The following is a 21,431-nucleotide window of genomic DNA, read 5'->3' as shown; positions in this document are numbered from 1 at the left end:
AAAATAAAAATATGATTCAGTAATTCAATTATTCTATAGCTGGTTTCGTTCTAATATAAACACAGCAAGAGAATTTGTTAATAAACTTTTACAGCAAATTAACAAAACTCCAGCAAAATGTGTGAAAAATGTCAAATGCGGTTTTGGGTCAGTTGATTAAAGTGCGCTGACTCTGAGCTTCAAATTTGGCAGGATACGAGTTCGATTCCTGGTACTTGCAGTCACAAAAAATTATTTACGAATAATTAAATACAAGAATTATTTCCAAGACCATTGATGATTGGTATTTGGCAATACTCGAAACAGCTGTGTGGTCAGCCAAAAATTTAACTAATTAACTAATAATATAAAACAAATTTTTGTTGTTGTAGTTCACTACTGTTCGAAAAACCTCTCCATCAATTTTATAAAATTAAAATAAAGTAGGGTTACGATTTGTACCTACAGGATGATTTTTAGAAATATGTGAAAAATATTTATTTAGGGTAGGAAGGACTGAAATTTTGAGAAGAATTCTAACATAAAGAAGCAAGTTTGCGTTGAATTCGTATCTGTTTAAATAAAAGAAATTTTCATTTGTTAACTTTTAAAAACGTCAATTTTTGAACTGCAGTCAATGATTGCCAGCGACTCAAACGTCTATAAGAAAAATGAGTTGTAGATTTGAATTCCAAAGCGTTAAATTTACCAAAAACCACTGAGAAATCAATAAACACAATTAAGTGTTAAAATTAGTTAGATGTAGATTATATAGTTGAGTTTAGGTAAATGTAACTGACCGTAAGCCACACATACAATTATTGGTTGTAGTGATATGAGATAGACCTTTTCGCGAAACTAAGAAGTTCTTAAAGTTCCATACCAACGCCATGCCTAAACTATTAAAATCATGGATTTCCCAATAATAGTACTCAATAGCACTCAATAGTACTCAATAGGTATGCAGCTATCTATTTGCAGTTGCCTGTTCTGTCATACTTTTCATAGCTTCGTACTTCTTAAAACATTTTTGGGCATACTCGTAATATAATATGAGATTACTGCTTACGGTGGTGTTCAGCCATCTATTTTAATCCATTTTATACATTTTAATCTCTTCCCTACTTTTTATGAGGTCCCTGCATTTTACAACATTTTTAAATATAATATGAGATTATTAACTTAGTTGCTTTTCGGACCTTATCTTGGAGTTAAATTCTATTGACTCTGTGACTTTCCGTACAACGAAAAGTTTTGTTTGAAAAATACTGCAGTCATAAGGTAGCTTGATTCGCTACTCGATACTCAACTTTGTCGTAGAAATATGATCTGTGAAATAATACGAATCGATGTGGCATGAACTCTTAGGATAGACTGAATCTGTTACATTAAACTCTTGAAGTTTTATTGCTAGCAAAGATAGTGGAAAAATGCTTTAATTAATACAGTAATGTTTTATAGAATTTAAGTTAATTGTGATACTAAAAGAGATTTTTATTCTTCCCACATTATTTAAAAATAAATTTTTGTTAGAGTTCACAATCATGCTAGTATAGCCGAACCTATGCTAAAAAGTGGTGCATATCGGCTTAAATATAACTCAGAATACTTCCCCTTGAGAGGCATTTTCTGTTTTATCAAACACTCCAAATAATATTGAGATTTTTATGGCAATACAATGGACATTCAGGTCTAAAAGGATTTCTAGGATCAATATAATACTTCTACATAATTTACATTTGCGAAATCTCCAAGAGAACACAGTTAAGATAAATAATATTTAATTTGTATTTTTATTAATTATAATTGAACTCCTCATAAAATTTACAAATTAACTTATAAATAATTAAATAAAAACTAGAAATTTCGCATTGCGTTCTTGTAATAACGAAATTTTTTAAACTTATTATGATTAGTACGAATTAACTAAATCTTAAACATTATTTACAAATGGACATAATATAACAATACATTCCAGTATTTTGCAATTTCTTGAAGTCTAATTTTATATTCAAATCATAAGTGTACTTAACTTAATTTTAGAGTTTACAACTCTTCTTGTTAAGTAGTCTTGTGCATATTAATTAATTTTTTATTTATTTATTTTTTGTTATTTAATTAAATTTTAATGTCACGTAAATGTTACGCAACTGACTGTAAGTGCGATTAATCCTAGTACGCGCACGTCGCAACCTGCTCTTAAGTTTATCTATAGGCCTTATCGTCTGCATATATTATATATGGTTGATTGCCGTTTTGTGATGATGATTGTTGTTGTTGTTGTTGCTGGCTGCCGCCAAAGTATGACATACGTGACATGGTCGAATAGGTTGCTTGCGCCTGTTGCGCCTGTCGTTGATTTAGATTTTGTGTGGACTGATGTATGGACGCAGCTTTATGAGGCAGTGTAGCGTAGCTCTGTGCCGCATAAGGTGGCACAGCATACAGAGCAGTTGCGGGGGGAGCACCTTTGTAACTAAGTGGTACGCTGCCAGGGCCTAATGGCAATGGCGGTATACCTATCATTGGTGGGCCTGCGTTATGATATTCTACATTACTCATGCGTAGCCGCACAATGCAAATGATAATAATAAGTATGGCAATGAAAGCTACAACACCGCCCACAATTCCAATTATAAGTGTATCATCATTGCTAATGATGGGTGCTTTCATGAGTGGGGCTTTGGTTTTAATTTTCATAGGTGGTGGCTGTGTGGGTTCTAAACTCCAAATAATCATCGGTTCTTCAGTTGTTGTTGTGCGTGTCACCAAGCGTGATGACGATTTTAACATATGTTGAGACGTAGGACGTTGTGTAGTTGTAGTCATTTTACGTGGATCACATGTTAGTTCATCATCACCGACTTCTATTAATTTTTTGCCTGCCAAATAGGCTGGACTGTGACATTTTACATCAAGCATATGAGAATTTGGTAACCAACGCCTTAATGCACGAGCATTGCAATCGCAATGTATTGGATTTGTAGAAAGACCTTTCAGTTGCAAACTGGAACGACGATCTTCAAGTGCATTTAGAAATTGTGGTAATAATACTGTTACCTTAGAACCCTCAATATCAAGTGTTAAATGTGCTGACCGTGGTACCGGGAACAGTAATGCTGGCGGTAAAGCATTCAGTGATGTGTTTTGCAGTTTTATGGTTAAATCACTACTTTTGAGTCCTGCTAAACTACCTGAAGATATTGTCTTCAGACGATCACCACGTATGCCGATTGATTTTAGACGTGGATGTTTGGCCGGTTGTATTTGTTCAGTGCCTATAGTTGAATCTTTAACTTCTAAGTCAATGCTTTCTAAGCCTGGCAATAGCTCTAAAATACCTTGTAGATCCAAATAACCTAACAGAGGTAAATCAAAAGCTTCCAAGTTCGCCAAATTTGGTGTGTGCTTGAAAGCATTTTTTTCTATGCGGTTGCAATTTTGTAGGTGATTAAGATGTAGTGTTTGAAGTGAATTCAAATTTTCTAAGTCACCTTGTGCTATCACTTCGAAACTATTGTTTGAAAGATCCAAATTCTGTAGTACGTTTAAGTTTGACCATGCAGGTGCCAGTTCACTTAGTTTTTCTAATTGATTGCTAGATAAATCTAATGATTCCAGTAAAGTAGCACGTTGAAACACATCTGGATCAATAGATTGCAATTTGTTTGCAGACAAGTTGAGGTATTGTAAAAATGGAGTTTCTAACGCTTCCAAGTGTTCAATGCCAGTTGCTGCTAAATTTAGTTCGCGTACTGTTTTCGGTTCATTTAATATATTATGCACTGCTATATCAGACAGTGGGTTGTAGGACAAATCAAGATGCTTGATATTCACCATAATACTATCATCCCCTGGTATGGTTTTGATCATATTATGACTTAAATCTACTGAAGAAACGAAGAAGTATTGGCGTTGCAAAGCATTTAATGGTGCATAATCAAATTTATTGTATGCAAGATTTATACTTTCTAGCATTTGTAATTTTGAACGTTCAAAAACAGAATCGGAAAGTTCGTTTAATTTGTTGCCCTCTAGATTTAATAACTCCAAACGCACTAGACCCTCAAAAGTGCGTTCGCCTATACGATCTAAATTATTGTAAGATAAGTCAACGACTTGCAACTGTGTGGAATTGTGGAAAGCCATTTCGCTTAGCATATCCAATTGATTGTGTGCCACCAGAAGTACACGCAGACGCGGTAAACGTGCAAAATCCAATTCTTCAATCGTTTTTAATTGATTTTCAGATAAATCAATGTGTTCTAGATACTGCAGCGTTGATATCAGCTCAGCTGGGAAGAAGCTAAATTTATTATTAGCAGCACGTATGTCACGTAAACGTGGGTGTATGCGGAATGATGATGGAAACAGATAACTTAAGTGATTGTTTGATATATCTAATTCTTCAAGTCCAGTGCCAGTGTTGAAGAATTCTCCTTTAAATGCAGATAGTTGATTACCACGCAAATTAAGCCGTTTTAGGTTCATAACATTAACAAATGCACCTGGTCTTATGGATGTAATTTGATTATTCGATAGATCAATGGAACTTATATTCCACAGATCAGTAAAACTACCATCGTTAATTTCTTGCAAATTATTGTTGTGTAAATATATGTGTTTTACATCTCTTAATGTTGCAAAGAGGTCTCCAGAGAGCTGTTTTATGCCACAATAACTCAGATCGATGACTTGCAATTTCATTAATGGTTTAATTAATGCTGCTGGTAGTGGTGCTATATGCTGATTGTTACTTAAGTTTAGATATTGTAAGTTTTCCAAACCTTGGAATATATTTCGTGAGATTTCTGCTAAATTGTTACCACTTAAATCAAGGCTTCGCAATTCTGTTAACGCTAGTGGTATAGAACCCAAACCGGTTAAGCGATTTTGTGCAAGTTTTAATTCGTTGAGTGATGTTTCTAAACCCATAAATATATCAGCACCAATAATGGCTAAAGAGTTCCCGGACAGATCCAAAGTACGAAGATTATTAAACATTTGAAAACTGCCAGCAGGGAGTTCTCGTATAACGTTACGTGACAGTGTGAGTGTTTTAATTTCACTGGCCAAAATGGAACCCAATATTTCGGAGGATAAAGCAGCAACACGATTAAAGTCCAGATGTAAGGAGGCTAAATTTGGTAAACGACCTAAAGCGCTGCCTGGTACTAGCAATATGTTGTTATCGCGTATAATCAACGTTTGTAAGCTATCTAAGCCCTCAAGTGCATCATCTTCAATCTAATAAAAAAGAATACACATTAATATTATATCCATTATAGTAGGAGATTATAACTTACTGTTCTTAAAGAATTTAAACTCAAGTCCAAAAATTTCAACATAGCCAATTCACGAAAAGTGCCTGGTGGCAAGGTGGTAATACCATTACGGCTCAAGTCCAATGTCTCTAAAGTTCTCACTACTTGCATATGATTGTAGTCAATATGCTATTAATAAAAACAAAATAAATAAGAAATTATGATAAATAATATTGATATAGGTTTATAAGTATATGATGAGGCATGTTGTCATATGCTATGTATATGGAACTCACCTGTAACATATTTGATGACAGATTGAGAGCCTTCAAATTTGGTATTACAGCTAAAGAAACAACTGGGAATTGTGTTATAAAATTCTCGGATAAATCTAGTTTTTGCAATGTTTGTATTTTTTCGAAGACATCGCTATTTAAATTCGATATACGATTTCCCGCCAATTTGATTTCTCTTATTTTGCGAAGTCCTTGGAAAGCAAGACCTTCTACAATTTTGATATTGTTATAACGTAGATCAATGATTTCCAACTCTGGCTGTGCTATAAATGAATCGTATCGTAAGGCAGCTGAAAAGATAATACGTTTTAGAATAGTATGCGAGTAAAAATTTAAATATGTTTATGATTTACTTACTTATAAAGTTATGCCGCAGGGAAAGATGTCGCAGAGCAGTTGGCCCATTCATTGAATTTGAAGGTACTCCACTGAGGCTGTTACGATCCACATAGAATTCCTACAAATATGAAAATAAAATATAATTGCAGACTAAAATAGTTTTTCATAATCAATAATTGTTTTTAATATTGATAGTAAGTTGAGTTTATTAGATTGACATGCATTAGTGCTAGTATATATGTAATAAGGGACTTTTATTATAGAAATAAGTATAGTAAGGAAATTTGGTTCTTTCGGTTTTGTTGTTAAAGAGACTTTTGTTGTCATGATGATGAATAGTATGACTGCTTCCTTATCAATACAATTGAGATCATGGATACCTGTATACCTTTGGAATAATATTAGAAAAGTCGAAGTAATATGTAGGGAAAATTTATTATATCAAAATGTAAAACAATTTAAATTAACGTCATATTTTTATATATTTTTTATTTAAGTTATTTATGACAATGTATGGGAAAATTTATGTTCATAAAATTTATGTGTAGCTCATCTTTCTATGGCTAAGTTTTAACTCGACGGATGTGCATTAATGTATAAATTATAATAGAATAATGTAATAATAATTTATTTTTTTTTTTTCAAAAATATAAAAAAATGCAAGCAATATACAAATTTAATTTAATATTTATTTAATTTCTAAGTTCTTTTATATTTCACTTACCTTTAAATCTACGCAACCTTTAAGCAATCCTTCTTCAATGGACTTGATTTTATTGCCAGATAAATCAAGAATTTTTAAATTCTTTAATGGATGAAATTCTGCTGTTGAGAATATTGGATTTAAACTATCACCAAGTAGATTATTGGCCAAACGCAATTCAGTAAGTGTTTCTTTAAGTCCATAAAATGATTTTTCGGGTATACGTCTTATAAGATTGTTGGATAAATCCAAATCTTCAACTGGCAGCTTCAGAGTACCAAAATACTGAAAACAAAAAATTAAAAATAATTTTATAAAATATTCAGAAAAAGATAAGGTAGCTCTTTTATATATGTATATTGTTTTGCCATTTGACATCTTTTCTGAAAGTTTTGGTGACTTATTTAGTAATTAATTTCAGATCATAAGCTGTAATTTCAGCACTGATAGCCCCATCCAAAGAATTGTTACATATATATATTTGATAAAAGATATTACTCAGAATTTTTGGTGCAAATCTCGTAGTCTATGGAAGCTACACGCTCAAGAGTAGTGAAGTACTTATGTGGTTCAGAAATGTAGAGATTGAAGTGGATAGCAACACTGTAATAGTGGATTTGAACTGATCTAGGAAAAAGATATTTGAATACAACCTACTGCTTACCGTACACAGATGGCGTCTATAAATTCAACTTATAGATTCAATGGCAAAGTTATGAGAAGTTTTGGAAAAAAAATTAAAAAACTTCAGTCATATACAGAAAAGAATAAAGCAATGACATCGCAGAGAAACAGATTTCAATATAAGGTTCTATCGTATTGCTTTTTAAAGTTTGAATACTACTTCTACTAGTGCTTTATTACTACTTTACTACAAGTTTCTATACTATAGGTGCACAGTGGGTATTCATCTTTACTATGTCGACGTCTATTGACTTCAATGTAAAGGATATTTTTTAACCAAATGATTTAAATTAATTAGATTATTTCCTGATCTCAAAAAAATAAATATTCAGTCCAAAAAAATATTTAAAAATAATTTATACTTTAGTAAATTTATATCTTTTTAACGAAGAAAGCAGTGTGTTTAGGTAGCTTGCTTTAGTGGTCATTTGCAGAGCAACCTTGCACGATAAATAGGGAAAAAATCTTTAAAAAAAAATGAGTGCGAAATAATATTACAAAATTTATAAAACAAATTATTAATAAATAAAATGAATTTTTAATATATAATTTTATTAAAAAAAAACATGCTAAAACAACGAAGTTCTATAATTAATATAAGTTCTTATGATATTGTTTTGAAATCTTCAAAAATATGCCATTTCAATTACTCATAATAAATCTATTTCCACTAAAGAATTTTTTCAGTTGATTTAAATAATTTTTCCATATAAAAGTGATACCTGGTCGTTTACAATTTCATTTATCTAGATGTTTACATTTTATAACATCAGTTTATTACTTAAAAAAGCTACTGGTAACGAGAAACTAAAGTACAGTGTTATAACACACATTTATTATATAAAAGAAGATGTAGGATATAATAGTGGAACAGAGGTCTGAAGACCTCTTTCAACGTAAGATACATTTTTGCTATGAATTCAAATATAGAACATTAATAACATTAGCGCTATATAGACTAGTGGCAAGGACGATGGGAAACATCTGAGCGGAAACTAATATTTCATATAATATTTGTACCTATTCAAACAGGAAGATAATCCGTTTTGAATGGAGGTTATATATCACATACTAGTGCAGCAATTAGCTGCTTGTCTAGTTGAAGATCTCACCATGAAGATTCACAAGCGAATAATGCCACAAAGTAGAGGAACTGAGGACGCACGAAAGAAGAGCTGATCTAACATACATTTTAAGTGATAAGAAATGTCAGTGATATTGTTATATCACCGGCAACCACTAATGAACATTAGCGTTTCCAACTCATTACGTTTAACTGACAGAATACCAAATGGTTGTGCCAGTAGAATTTATTCACGTTGGTTGATATAAGTTTTTACCTATAGGCTTAAATAACTTTACTCAATAGACTTTTGTAGAAAAACATCGCAACTGCAGCGTCTTAAACCTTTGCTAAAATTAGATCTTATATAAAATGTGAAGTTAAGTCAAAAACTCAATCAACAATTTTTTTTTATTAGTTTTAAAAATTGTTATAAAATATTTTAAAGATATAAAAAGGAAGTAAGCTTTATAGAGTGGTTACATATCTGAAATTAAATCATCTTAATTCTAAAAGCAGCTTAACTGAGGGTCATTAAATGGAAGATATTATAAAAGAGATGGTGTATTTAATATTTTTTATTATAGTAAATAAAGTACAATAATTGTAATTAAATATTTTAAGATTTCAATTATTTTTATAAGCCGGAATTATATATTTCTTTCCTTCCTTTTAAGTACAAAAGCCGTTAAAAACCGGTAACAATTGAATGAAAGTTTTTATTCACTGAAACTTTATTCACTGAGTCAAAATATTCATGAAAAAGAATGAGTAACCAGATTTTAAATTGATGAAAGCAAATTTTTGTGCTATAGTCACTAAAAATTATTGTACTGATTTTTTTTTGCTTTAAAAAAAAAGGAGAAAATGTCAAAAATTGAGTATCTATACATTTCTATGAACAAAAATTTTGATGATTTTTGCCATCTTGAGACAGTCATTTTTACTGCTGCACAGATACTTTTCTAACAAATTATTTTTTTTTTATTAAAATCAAAGGTATAAATTTCATCCACTTATTTATTCATTTATTATCTGAATATTTCTTTTTTTATGCAAACAATTTATCATTATTGGTCTAATCAATTAACAAAATCTCTCCTCATAGTTAACTGTGACAATTTGCGAATATCTTGTACTGCTGCGGTTTTAGGTTTGAAATATTTTGGCAGAGTAATAAACGCCTTCACCTTTTTCGGTAGTTGGTTTTTTTAATTTCAAAATAATTTTATTAAAACTCATAAAAGTCAAAAAGAAAAGAATCTTAAATTTCACTTTCTTTTTTTATCTGTTAAAACTAAATTATTTTGTTTTCGTATTCATTTATCTTGTATCTGTACTTGGAAAGTATGTATCTACGCAGCGCAGTACTTGAAAGTCTTATGAACTGCGCAACTTGTTTCTTAAATTTTTGGCTTGAATTATTCGTAATTATTTTGTGGTTAATTCAATTTCATTGGCACTTGTCTTATGCGCAGTGATATTCTTTTCTGCTTTTGTACTCTGTTTTTTGGTATGGGAAAGATTTTTGACCAGCGAAAGTGAAATTGTGAAGATAGTTTTTTTTTATCGTCGGTTTTGATACTGGAGGCAATTTAAGAAATCAGATACGAAAAATGCGTGGGGAAAGGTTTTTGTGAAGAATACGAGTATTATCTTTAAAAGTGTGTAATTACTATAATGTTGGTTTTTATTTCTTTTGCTTTTATTTCACCAAAAAAAAAACATTTTTTTTGTTACAAACCATAATAAAAATTTCATAATTAGTTTTAGATACTATAAACTACTATAACATTCTCATAAAAACTGAAAGAATAACTGAATAATTAATAAATGTATGAAGGGTTTTTGAATAACAAAGAAAGAAATAAAGGACAAACACAAAAATTTATTTTAATTTTATTGAAGTTTGGCTGACCATACAACGCTGTTTCGAGTATTGCCAAGTACTCTTCATCAGTGGTCTTTGGAATAATCGAATTTTTATTTAATTAGTTTAAAGTCCGTATATAATTTGTTTGGACTGCAAGTACCAGGCTTAGAACTCGTGCCTGTCAAATTAGAAGCGATGACTAATCGGGTTTAACCACAAGAAGCCAAGGCTGCACAAACTTTCAATGCTCAAGTTCTAGGTTTTATTGTCACTTATTTTTATTTAATTAGTGACACTTTATTTCGTTCTTTGTTATTTAAAAACCCCTCTAAATTTTAATAAAGCTTCTTTGTCACTATACAAAGAAAGTCTAGCTTTACAGCAACAAATACTTTATTCAATAAATGTATGAAGTAAAAATATCGTAGAAATATAGATAAATAATTTGATAAAGAAATGATAAACGAACGATTTATCTTGTCGAGCTAATTATAAAATAGAATAGAAATGAATGAGCTACTAGCTTCCAACGAAGCGGAACACTCCGACTAGATTGATCTTTTGTGCTGCAACAGACCTTAACCATTTAGAAGACATTCCGCCTTCCGAATGTAGGCCAGAATGTCGGCCGTTGAGGACCTTTTACTGTCAGATGGGGAGAGCACCTCTCCTTCAGTGACCTCCTCCTGACCCAGATCAAGGCTGGGCATTCACAGAGAATGCGAATGAAAGTCTCGTCTGCTTCTAAGCAGAGTCGACACTCCATCTCTTCGGACAGACCCATTTTATTGAGATGATAACGCAATCCATGGTGACCCGTTAAATATCCCACTAGCAATCTCAACTCTGTTCGTCGAACTAATTAAGAATATAGAACAAGGGTCCCAACTATTTTCAAAACTGCAATACATAGTGATGGATATAAAATGAATAAATATAAAGGTATTATTATTTGACATATTATTTGGTTTAAAAATTTTGTTAGTAAAATTAAGCTTAAATCTAACAAATATACTCAACATTTTTTCTATAACATCAGTGCATCAAAATTGAGTTATTTAATAAATAATATATCAAGTTCGTTTCGGCTTTCGTATTTCATTTCGGTTTGTTTTTATTAAAAAAAATAAAAATAAAATTTAATAAAAATTAGTTAACTTATTTCCTAAGAAAACAGCCCGGTTTAAGTTATGATTTAAAAATCAATACATCAGTTCGGTTCCGGTTTTTCGATCCGGCAAAATATTGGTTTTTGTTCCAAAAATATTGGTTTTTGTTCTAACCCTCAAAGTTAGTTCCAAGTGAATACTTTTTATGTATTTTAGTTATAAATCATTTTTTCTGTCATGATTTGAATCAGATATCAAATTGTTTAAAAAAGCACAGTTTATCAAATTTTTCAATAAAAAAACAAACTTAGTTTTGTAAATAAAAATTAATTTTGAACTTTACAGTCTCGTTTATTAAAGAAACTGAAAAGGATTGCTTTTGTATAACCAAGTTCTGAAGTGTGCTAAATATTGATGCATTTTTTTAGGTCCAGTTACGGTTTTAGTTTTGGTAATGATATCAGTTTTTGATATCAGTTTTGTACGGTTCAGTTTCGGTACTAAACCGTGAATAAATTTGATTAATGAAAATGAACAATATCAATATTTAAAAAATATTGATTATATACTTAGGACATAAAAATATTTGTTTTAAACTACACATATTTTTGATGGAGAGTTTCGTTAAATTTATAATTTTAATGATTTGATTCTCATAAAAACTAAAGAAATGCTTTATAGAAACTTTAGTAACTGGATAAGGAGATGTTGGAATATCTATAACATTAAAGTTATATTATGCAGAAAGTCATGGGCTCGTCAAAATTGTTTCTTTTGGATTATGACGAAAATAAATGTTATGCAGAGTGTCACAGAAATTGTAATAATTTGTTCATAAACAATAAAACCATTGATATTTATTACTGAACAACTTTGTCTAAGTGACGAGGCATAGATAGCCTTGCCTAAGCAAGAGGCATAGATAGCAACGTCTCTCATATATAAATTTGAATCGAGCTTTTGTTTTTTCTCTCATTCTCAAATTTAATGATTTGCATTGAAAACAACAACTTTGATTTTGTCTAATGCGCTTTTAACCCGTTGAACATTTCTTCTTTTTCTACTTTGAAACCTTTGTTGTCTCAATAGAGGGCAGACGGACTCGAAACAATAATATATATATAATATAATATAAGTTAATTTCCTTAACATTTAAAATTGTGTTTTCTTATCTATTTTCATGTTTCTTTGTAATAAAATCGGAGGTGACATCTTCTAACGATGCCGATGGTCCATCTGCATGTTCAATGTGTTCTAAATCTTAAGTGCACAGAACTCAAGAAAAACTAAATTTAAAGTCAACTCAAATAAGTGGCTACTTGGGCATTCTGTTATGTCAATTGAAAACAAGCTAATGGTATACAAGCAGATATTTAAATCAATTCGGCAGATAATCCAACGATATTAAAATAACATCCTAAGAGCAATTACCAATGTTTCATGGTATGTCCATAACAACGACCTTAATCGTGACTTGCACGTTCCGACAGTTGCTGAAATAATCACGATTCAGGATGAAATAAATAAAAAATGATTTGAAGTTCACTGTAATACAAAAGCTTCATCACTCCTTCAAGCAGAAGACCATGTAACTTATTCCAGTAACAGCGAATCTTCTACTTTCTCGTTGGACTTAGCTGCATATATGACATCAGCATTATTAATATTATCAGCAGCAGATATATCAAATCAAATCCATCTAATATAACCTAATGTTAAAGTGACATTTCATTATAGAATATTTTCTGTACAATCAGGTATAATTTGACTAATCAAAAAAAAAAATCGGAGTTATTAGATAAACTTCAAGATCTTGTGTTAGATAAGACGTTAAACATAGTAATTATCATTAATAAACTATTATCGAATAACAATTCCTTCTGCTAGATATTCGCATAGTAGTACCTACTATCTTATATGACACTCTTTTAATGGAAGGTACAAATTTATTACTTTATTATGTTGAAGCTGTTTGAGCCAATGTACTTGAACACTTTTACTCTTTCTTAACTCGAGTTCTTTTCAAAATCCCTCTTTACGCCTTGACTGGTTTATTGTTTATTACTTCATCAGACAATAATTGACCTCAGATCTGCATACCTCCCCGAGGAGCCTGAAACCATTCTGAGATTCGATAACGCAGGGTTGGTAAGTCTATCAGTTTTCATAAATAATTTCAGGGCTCTATCGTTTGTGTATTTTTTATGGGATCAATCTTGAGGTCCCTGAGGATGTCATGCGTCCTAATGTACCATGGCACTTTGAAAAGTCTTCTCAGAGCCTGGTTTTGTGCAATTTCTAGCTGGCGATAGTAGTGTTGATTCCGTAAAGTAAAATTTTTATATATTCTTCGTTTTGTAATAATAAAAAAAAATGCATGTGTTTAAGTTTTTTTAATAATAAATTTTTATAATTAATTAATTAATTAGTCATAATGATTTCTTTCACTTTAATAAAAAATGTATATACAAAAAATACAAAATTAAGAAAAATCATCAAAATATTAATACAGAAATATATTTATATAATTGTTGCATATAGCAATTATCAATTATATAACCACTTTAATTACAAAGAAAAATATGCCGTTTACTTCTACCGGAAACTACAATAAAAATATCTTTTTGCAGTAATTTTTGCCAACAAAAACAAAGACAAAATAGTAATTAAATCATTTCCTTTCGTTGAAATCCAAAAAAATGCTAAGCTTTGAAAGTAATTAAAAAATTTGCAATAATTTGCCTGTCCAAAACAATTAAGCGTCCATATTTAGTGCAAAAACAAAGGTGCTTGACCTTGGCTTCAATTTTGAACAATTCGAAATGGAAATACATATATTTTGGTTTCTTGGTCTATGGATATCGTAAGCCGAAAATGTATATGAAAATAATTTGTTGGGATTGGTAGAATAAACAAATGCAGTCTCGTTTTGTAAGTTTTTATTTTTTCAATAAATTTTTCCCAGCCGCAAAAGGTTAAAATTATTATTAAAATTATTTATCTACATATTTTAAAAAATGTGTTTAATTAAAAAAATTTTTTAAATTATTTATTTATACCAGTTTGATAACTGAAACTCATATGAATATTCTTTGCTACAAGAAAAAAAGTCTCACACACCCAGTTTTATCCGCAACTTTTGCTACGGTCTTACGTCTCACTTACCTGTGACGGTAAAACTTGTTGACCACTAAATCGTTGTGAATAAGCCACAATCGGTGCACCATAAGGCAGTTGCGGTGCCTCACCATGAAAGACAACACGATCACAGTCCATTGCCACAGCTCCAAGTTGTCCAGTCGAACCGAATGGCACGACATTGCATCTGATTTTACAAGAAATTGTTATAGATTAGTTAACACAAAAGCAATTGTAAATTTTTATTTAAATTTTAGTAATAATAAAAATTATATCATAATTATAAATACAAATATAAATATATATTTGATTGTGTAGTAGTTACTAGCACTAGAGACAAAAAATCAATTGGCGACAAATGCGGAAATTTTTTTCAAGAATTTATCTACTTTGCTTCATTGATTTTTATGACAAATTGTAATTTGATTCTCACTAAATCAATTTGTGGTATTAAATAATAGTTTTTTTTATTATCATATTTATGCTTATGTTTATGTATATGACGTCACAGTTGCTTGATTTTATCACTGTTAAATATTAATATCAATTTACCTGCAGGGTAGTCTTAAAGCTGGACTCAGTTCTGGACATGGTCGCCATGCTTTGATTTGTGATAAATAGAGCAACAGTAAGAGAAATGTGCTGAGGTGTCGTATTCGTCTGATATGGTTAAATGTGTGCATCTGTAAAGAAAAAAAGTATTTTTTTATTTATTATTATTGCATTAATCACTTATAAAGTAATTTAAGATAAGAATAAAATATATTAGAAAAGGAATACCTTGAAGAAAAGGTATAGAAAGTCAACTAAAAATTTTTTTCATTTATTGTTATTATTGTATTAATCACTTATAAAGTAATTTAAAGTAATACTTTCAAGAAAAGGTATAAAAAGTCTACTAAAATTTTTTTATTTAATATTATTGTATTAATCACTTATAAAGTAATTTAAGATAAGAATATAATAGATTACAAAAGGAACACCTTCAAGAATAGCTATAGAAAGTCTACTATTAGTAGTATTAGTCTAGAAAGTATTCAAACATAATTAAAAAAACACACCATCAATTATTAATCAAAATTTTTTTATTTGCAAAGTAGTTCTAATAGAGAATCATACTACTACGACTTTTTTATAAGGTCTTAAAATCGTTCAACGATTTTATTTTAAGTCTTCAGAATAGAAAAAATCACATGTGAAGTCTATGTAATGCTTGATCAATCAGAGCCGTCAAGTTTTTTTTGGCAAATCTAAATTATGGCTCTTCGCGATCGTTGAACATTCAAAAGTATTATTGCAAAAATAGTTAATAAAAATAAACTGGATAACATATCCATTTTATATTCCCTTACATATAAGCTTCGGTAGATAACCACGGAGTAAAGCAATTTTAAAAAAAGGATAATAACACCGATGTGCCCTGGGATTGCCGTAAAATGAGTAAATTGCCTTTCTATGGCTTTTTAACCAAACTTTTAATAGTTCAAATGGCCTAGAAGACATTTTTAGGCTTAAAACTGTTAAGGTTCCTCTTTTCAGTGTCAGATTCAAAGTATTGTATTATATCTTGTAATAATAATTTCAAGCCTGTAAATTATAGTTCACATTACGATACGATATATGAAAGTGATCATTATTAAATCAAGAATCGATGATGATATTTCCTTAATAGTAACTAATAGAGTTGTATTTAAACACATTTTCTTCCAGTTGCTAAGATCGTTGATCAATACACAGGTATACAATGGCCTACACACCGATCATTTTGTCTCATTACAAATATCAACGAATTCTAATTGTTAAATTTCAACAAAAACTCTCTTTTGGGATGGAACTAGAAGAGTGCGTATTATATTATTTTACATATTATATTATATATATGTTATTATATTATTTTATAAAACGGCGGAAAGAATCGAAATTTTTGTTGAATCAATAATCAAAAATCGACTCCACAAAGATTTTGTTTTAGCTTTAGCAATAGAATGTGTAGTTAATTATATATAATGTATAGTTGCTCAATGGTAAACCATGACCCGATTACCATTTTTGAACCACAACTTCAACATGTAACTGCCAACTGTGAATATCTAAAGTTGGTTATCTGCTATTTGGAGCATATTACTTCTTGAAAGATATGCAGATAAGACAGTCCTATCGACTTCTTAATACTTGCAGCGTCTTTTAGGTCGAGATATATGTTATCGAAAAAACTAAGTACAATTCGTCCTTTGAATATCACGAAAGAGATAACGAAAGCATATCGGATCCACTCAACTTCATCTCGAACACCAAATGGTTTAATAACGATAGAAGATAACAACACGCCTCTCGCGGCATAATCTTTAAGAGCATAACAATGGGCAATATATGCCCGAGTAGAAGTGCTGATAACAATCACTCGCCTTCTCAACCTTACTTAACGTATCTACTATTATATTGAACACTCATAGCATCACCCGTAAATTTTTAAGTATGTGAGTAACTCATTTAAGCGTTACAACCTGTAATATCGTAGCATTTCGAAATGAAAATTTTTATTGTAATAGAATTGATTCATATTTAATTATCGGGTTATGTTCTCCGTACTAAAATACCAAAAAATATTAAGGAAGAAAATAAATTTAACCACAGTAATAATAATAAAACAGCAGCAGTGATTTATTTCACACCTCAGTAATGTTGATATTTATGGACATTCCTATTTAGGCATACACGCAGTTAAACCATACAAAAACAATAAAAACAATAACAAATGTTAAGTAGCAACGATGAACAAGATTCGAACCGAGAAGTGAAGGAATAAATTAAAAGAAAAATTAGTACCATTAAAATGGCATGAAATAGGATGCATTTTTTTGAAGAAAATTTTTTTGTGTGCAAAATATTTTCAATTTTAAAAATAACAAGTAGGATATAAGCTTTAGTTACCATAGCAAAAAATGCAATATAGTCTTGAAAATTAATTATTTCACAAGTACGAAAAATGCACTTTAGTGTGGGTTAATGCACTTTAACTATTTTATGAAGTAAAAAATGTTGGTTTGGCTACTTAAAAAACAAAACTGTATAAAGTAACTAATTCACTTGCTAATTTATTTTTGAAGGTTTAAAGGAATTTAGTGGAGTATATTATTAAATTACAATTTTAAGCTGCACATTTTAGGTACGCTTGGTGCTAATTAAGTATGGGTACAGTATACAATATCCGTGTATTTATTTCACTTATACGATACGAGGTGCCAAATTTGCTTATGCATGGTATGTAGATGCTTATTTGAAGTTTATGTCGAAATTTAGGAAATTATAATTTAAATGTTTTTTGTGTTGCCGCTCATAAAATTCACATGAGCTGGTATGAAAACTTTTAGTTAAAAAATTTTATTTAAAATTATTTTTTCAAGATTTTGACATCATACACATGTGCGCTTTACGCAATTCCATGGCGTACGTACGTTGCACTTTGGCAATAAAACGACAGCAAAGCGGTGTTTGCAATAAATCAAACTGCAAATATTTTGTAATGCACATAAATCGATTGTATCTGCACACACAATATACGAGTAATACATGAAGAAAAAAATTTTTTTTAAAAATTTGAAATGAAAAAATATGAAGTCATAATGTCGTTTTATGAACAAATATGTCAAAAATGTTGTTAAAAATAAATGATTAGTCCAAATTTTATTGATAATAAATGTCTTACAAAAATAACAGAAAAAATATAAAATACGCTATGATATTATTAACATAATATGCAAATAATTATTTATGAAAATTAATTTATTTAATTATTTGCATTAAATATTACATGGAAATTTTTAAAATGCAACGGCTTTTTTTTTAGCAGGGAATCTGTCCTAATTTCAGTTGTTTTGCTTCAAAAATTTCTTATAATGAAATATCAGAGATAACATTTACATGATTATGTTATATCTCTGCTAACACTATGTTAAGTGAAGCGGTGGGTATGCTTAAGCAACAGTTTGCAAAGTAATTTACATATGGGCGGTAGCTATAAAATGCAGACTCCGATATGAAGTGTTAATCTACCTCCCCATGGACAAAGTGTTTTGTATAGATGTTTTGAAAATCTTATTACGAAAACTGAAAAGCTTTAAGTTTTCTGACTTCAGTTCGTTTTTTAACAACTGTTATTTTCTTTTTAATTTTGTACTATGCGGTTGAAAAATTTCATTAATTACAGTCTTGAATTATTAATTCAAGCGTATCGATGAATGCAACAGCTCACGCCAGACATGTTGGGGCGTTGAGATCAAAGAAAGGAGAGAAAAAAAATATTTGTGAGATTTTGAGATTGCTAATAGATTAACTTATTTTAAAATTGAAAATGTTGATGGAAAGAAAACTTATTAAATTATAGTTTTTACATAATTATGAAAAAATTGAATCAATTACTTTTTTTTGATTTATTATAAAGTTTTTTTTTTGTAAGAGTTTATATATACTATAAAATTATAATAGGTTTTCAATCGTCAGTTAATAATAATATATATTTTAAATTAAAATTTAAAACTTAAGTGAGGTTTATTGGAAGCTTCAATACCCTCCACAGAGATACCCATGTTGCAAAACAATGAATTATAATTGTTTTTTTAATCTTAGAAAATAACAAAAATTAAACTATATAAAAATTTTATTTATTATTTTTTTATTATATATTATTTTATTATTTTTATTATTTTATTATATATATTTCAATATGGGTTTTAGTTCTACAGTAGTTCCATAAAAATGTTAAATGAATAGTCAAGCAATTAAATTAAAACTAGAACTTTATAAAAAGTCTTTAATAAGCCTGTCTTTATAAAAAGCTTCTATGGAACATTTTATGCTATTAGATAGAATCCAGAAGACCAAGAACCATAAAAGGATTGGTGATACCTGCGATACGTTAACTGGTGCGCAACGGTTTTCAACTCTTGATTTACGAAACGGTAACTGGGAAGATGTTCGGAAGATAAGAGTGGTTCATTTGGGAATGTTTGGCGTATTGATAAATAGAATGACTGAAGGCAATGTTATGAATTTAGAAACTAAGTAAAATTAAAAATAGTTTTTTGTAGTATATGACAAACATATACTGTAAAATGTGTACATAAATATATACATATATATACAATTGTATATATAAATTAATAACCAAATAATGAATAATATATAACTAAATAATATTATTAATAATAAATAATAAAAAGGAATAGATTTAACTATCGAAAGCAAATATAAAGTCTTTTTTTTAAATAAAACAAATAAAATTAATTTTAAAATAAAAAATAATTTGTATATATATATTAATAACCAAATAAAAAAAACCAATACATAATATAATAAATATAACTATCCAAAGCAATATATTATTATTTTTAAATATATATTATATTATAATATATTTGTACAATTAAATATATAATATAGTTGTAGAATGTGTAAAATTTCTTTATATAAGAAAGTGAAATAAAATAATGACAAAAATTAAAATAAAACTAAATTTTAATGCTTATTTCTTTCTTATACTATATTAACTATTATTAACTATTATTTCCAAAAAAGTGTGTATAAGACTTGACATGACAGCTGAAGTGTGGCATTTGCACAAGGCATTTCCTCTCGAAAATAAATGTTTTTAGTGCGTTAAAAAACGTGATTTTGGGTCATCATAGCTTTTTCTGTATATCTATTGTGTTTCTATATAAATGGGTTTTCTATTGGGATTTATTTGGTGGAAAATTCATTACCGTTTTAATTGAGTTGTTACATGTCAAGTGCGCGTCGTACTCATAGCAGTGGCCGCATTTTTCTTCATAAATTATTGTGAGAACAACTTTCTGACCCCAACTGTCTTGGTCAAAGAAGAAAGTGAGTTTGAATAAAAATAAAAATTTATATTAACAAAGAATACAAAAAGAAGAATAGTCCGTCAATTTCGAATAGAATTTTAAACATATTTTAAATTTCTTTGTATAATTCAATGAAAGTAAATTAAGTATTAAATATAATGTTATAAAAAAATTTTACAGCTAAATTTTGCAAATAAGATAAAATATTTTTTTAAATAATATATTGTTAGCTGATGTAGTATACATCTACATACAATGTATCTCTAAATAGAACAGATACAATATAAATTAACACGATTGTTTAAAAATTTCAGTTAATATTTGTTTTCGGAATAAAATTCCTTTTATTGATAAGTTAAGCATATGACCCATATTTATTGAATTTATATAAAAAAGATTTATTTTGGTTGAAAAATTTTAGTTCTTTTCAATTATATATTTTGTGTTTTTTTGTTTTTATGTTAAGTTTTTATATATGCGAACATAGCTTATTAGATATAAGAATTTTAATTTTATTAAATTGATAATATATAGATTGACAATATATAGATACAATTTCAAACACGATTTAATTGATAAAATCTTAACAATTGAATTAAATAGTTTCTTTGTTAATTTACAATCTTTTAAATTTAATTAGGTTTTGGTAGGAATCTCTGGATAACCTGTAAACAACAAAACATGTTAATAGATTATCAATCCATCCAAGACAGTCTCAAACAGATTTCTAACACTAACCAGAGTCTCTGGATAACCTGTAAACAACAAAACATGTTAATAGATTATCAATCCATCCAAGGCAGTCTCAAACAGATTTCTAACACAAACCAGAGTCTCTGGATAAACTGTAAACAACAAAACAGGTTAATAGATTATCAATCCATCCAAGGCAGTCTCAAACAGATTTCTAACACAAACCAGAGAGGATATTAAAATATTTACAGAATTTTACATTGGTAGAGAAATGCTGCAGTCTGCAAGTTGAGATGTGCAGTTGCATAGAGATATTGTAAAGTGAGAATAAGATAAAGGCAAAGAAAAAGCCAATTGTAATATGTAACTAAAAATAACTTTGAATTTATCTTAATGGATTATCTTAATCTTTAGCAAACTCTTCATTTC

General features: G+C 29.3%; 1 protein-coding gene across 1 annotated transcript; it reads right to left on the bottom strand.

Moving 5' to 3' along the window:
- Nucleotides 1-1,803: 1,803 nt before the first annotated feature.
- On the bottom strand, nt 1,804-18,709 carry LOC119676447 (chaoptin-like). The gene is made up of 8 exons (XM_038087686.1): nt 18,701-18,709; nt 15,001-15,131; nt 14,476-14,635; nt 6,603-6,866; nt 5,897-5,996; nt 5,540-5,829; nt 5,286-5,432; nt 1,804-5,226 (listed from the first exon to the last, which is right to left on the bottom strand). The coding sequence occupies exons 1-8, from the start codon at nt 18,707-18,709 to the stop codon at nt 2,185-2,187; spliced, it is 4,143 nt and encodes a 1,380-aa protein (XP_037943614.1). The 3' UTR covers nt 1,804-2,184.
- Nucleotides 18,710-21,431: the final 2,722 nt, after the last annotated feature.

The sequence above is a fragment of the Teleopsis dalmanni genome, chromosome 2 (genome assembly GCF_002237135.1).
Source record: "Teleopsis dalmanni isolate 2A chromosome 2, ASM223713v2, whole genome shotgun sequence".
Lineage (NCBI taxonomy): Eukaryota > Metazoa > Arthropoda > Insecta > Diptera > Diopsidae > Teleopsis > Teleopsis dalmanni.
Note: the sequence above shows the minus strand (reverse complement) of the source record. Positions and strands in the feature narration are given on the sequence as shown.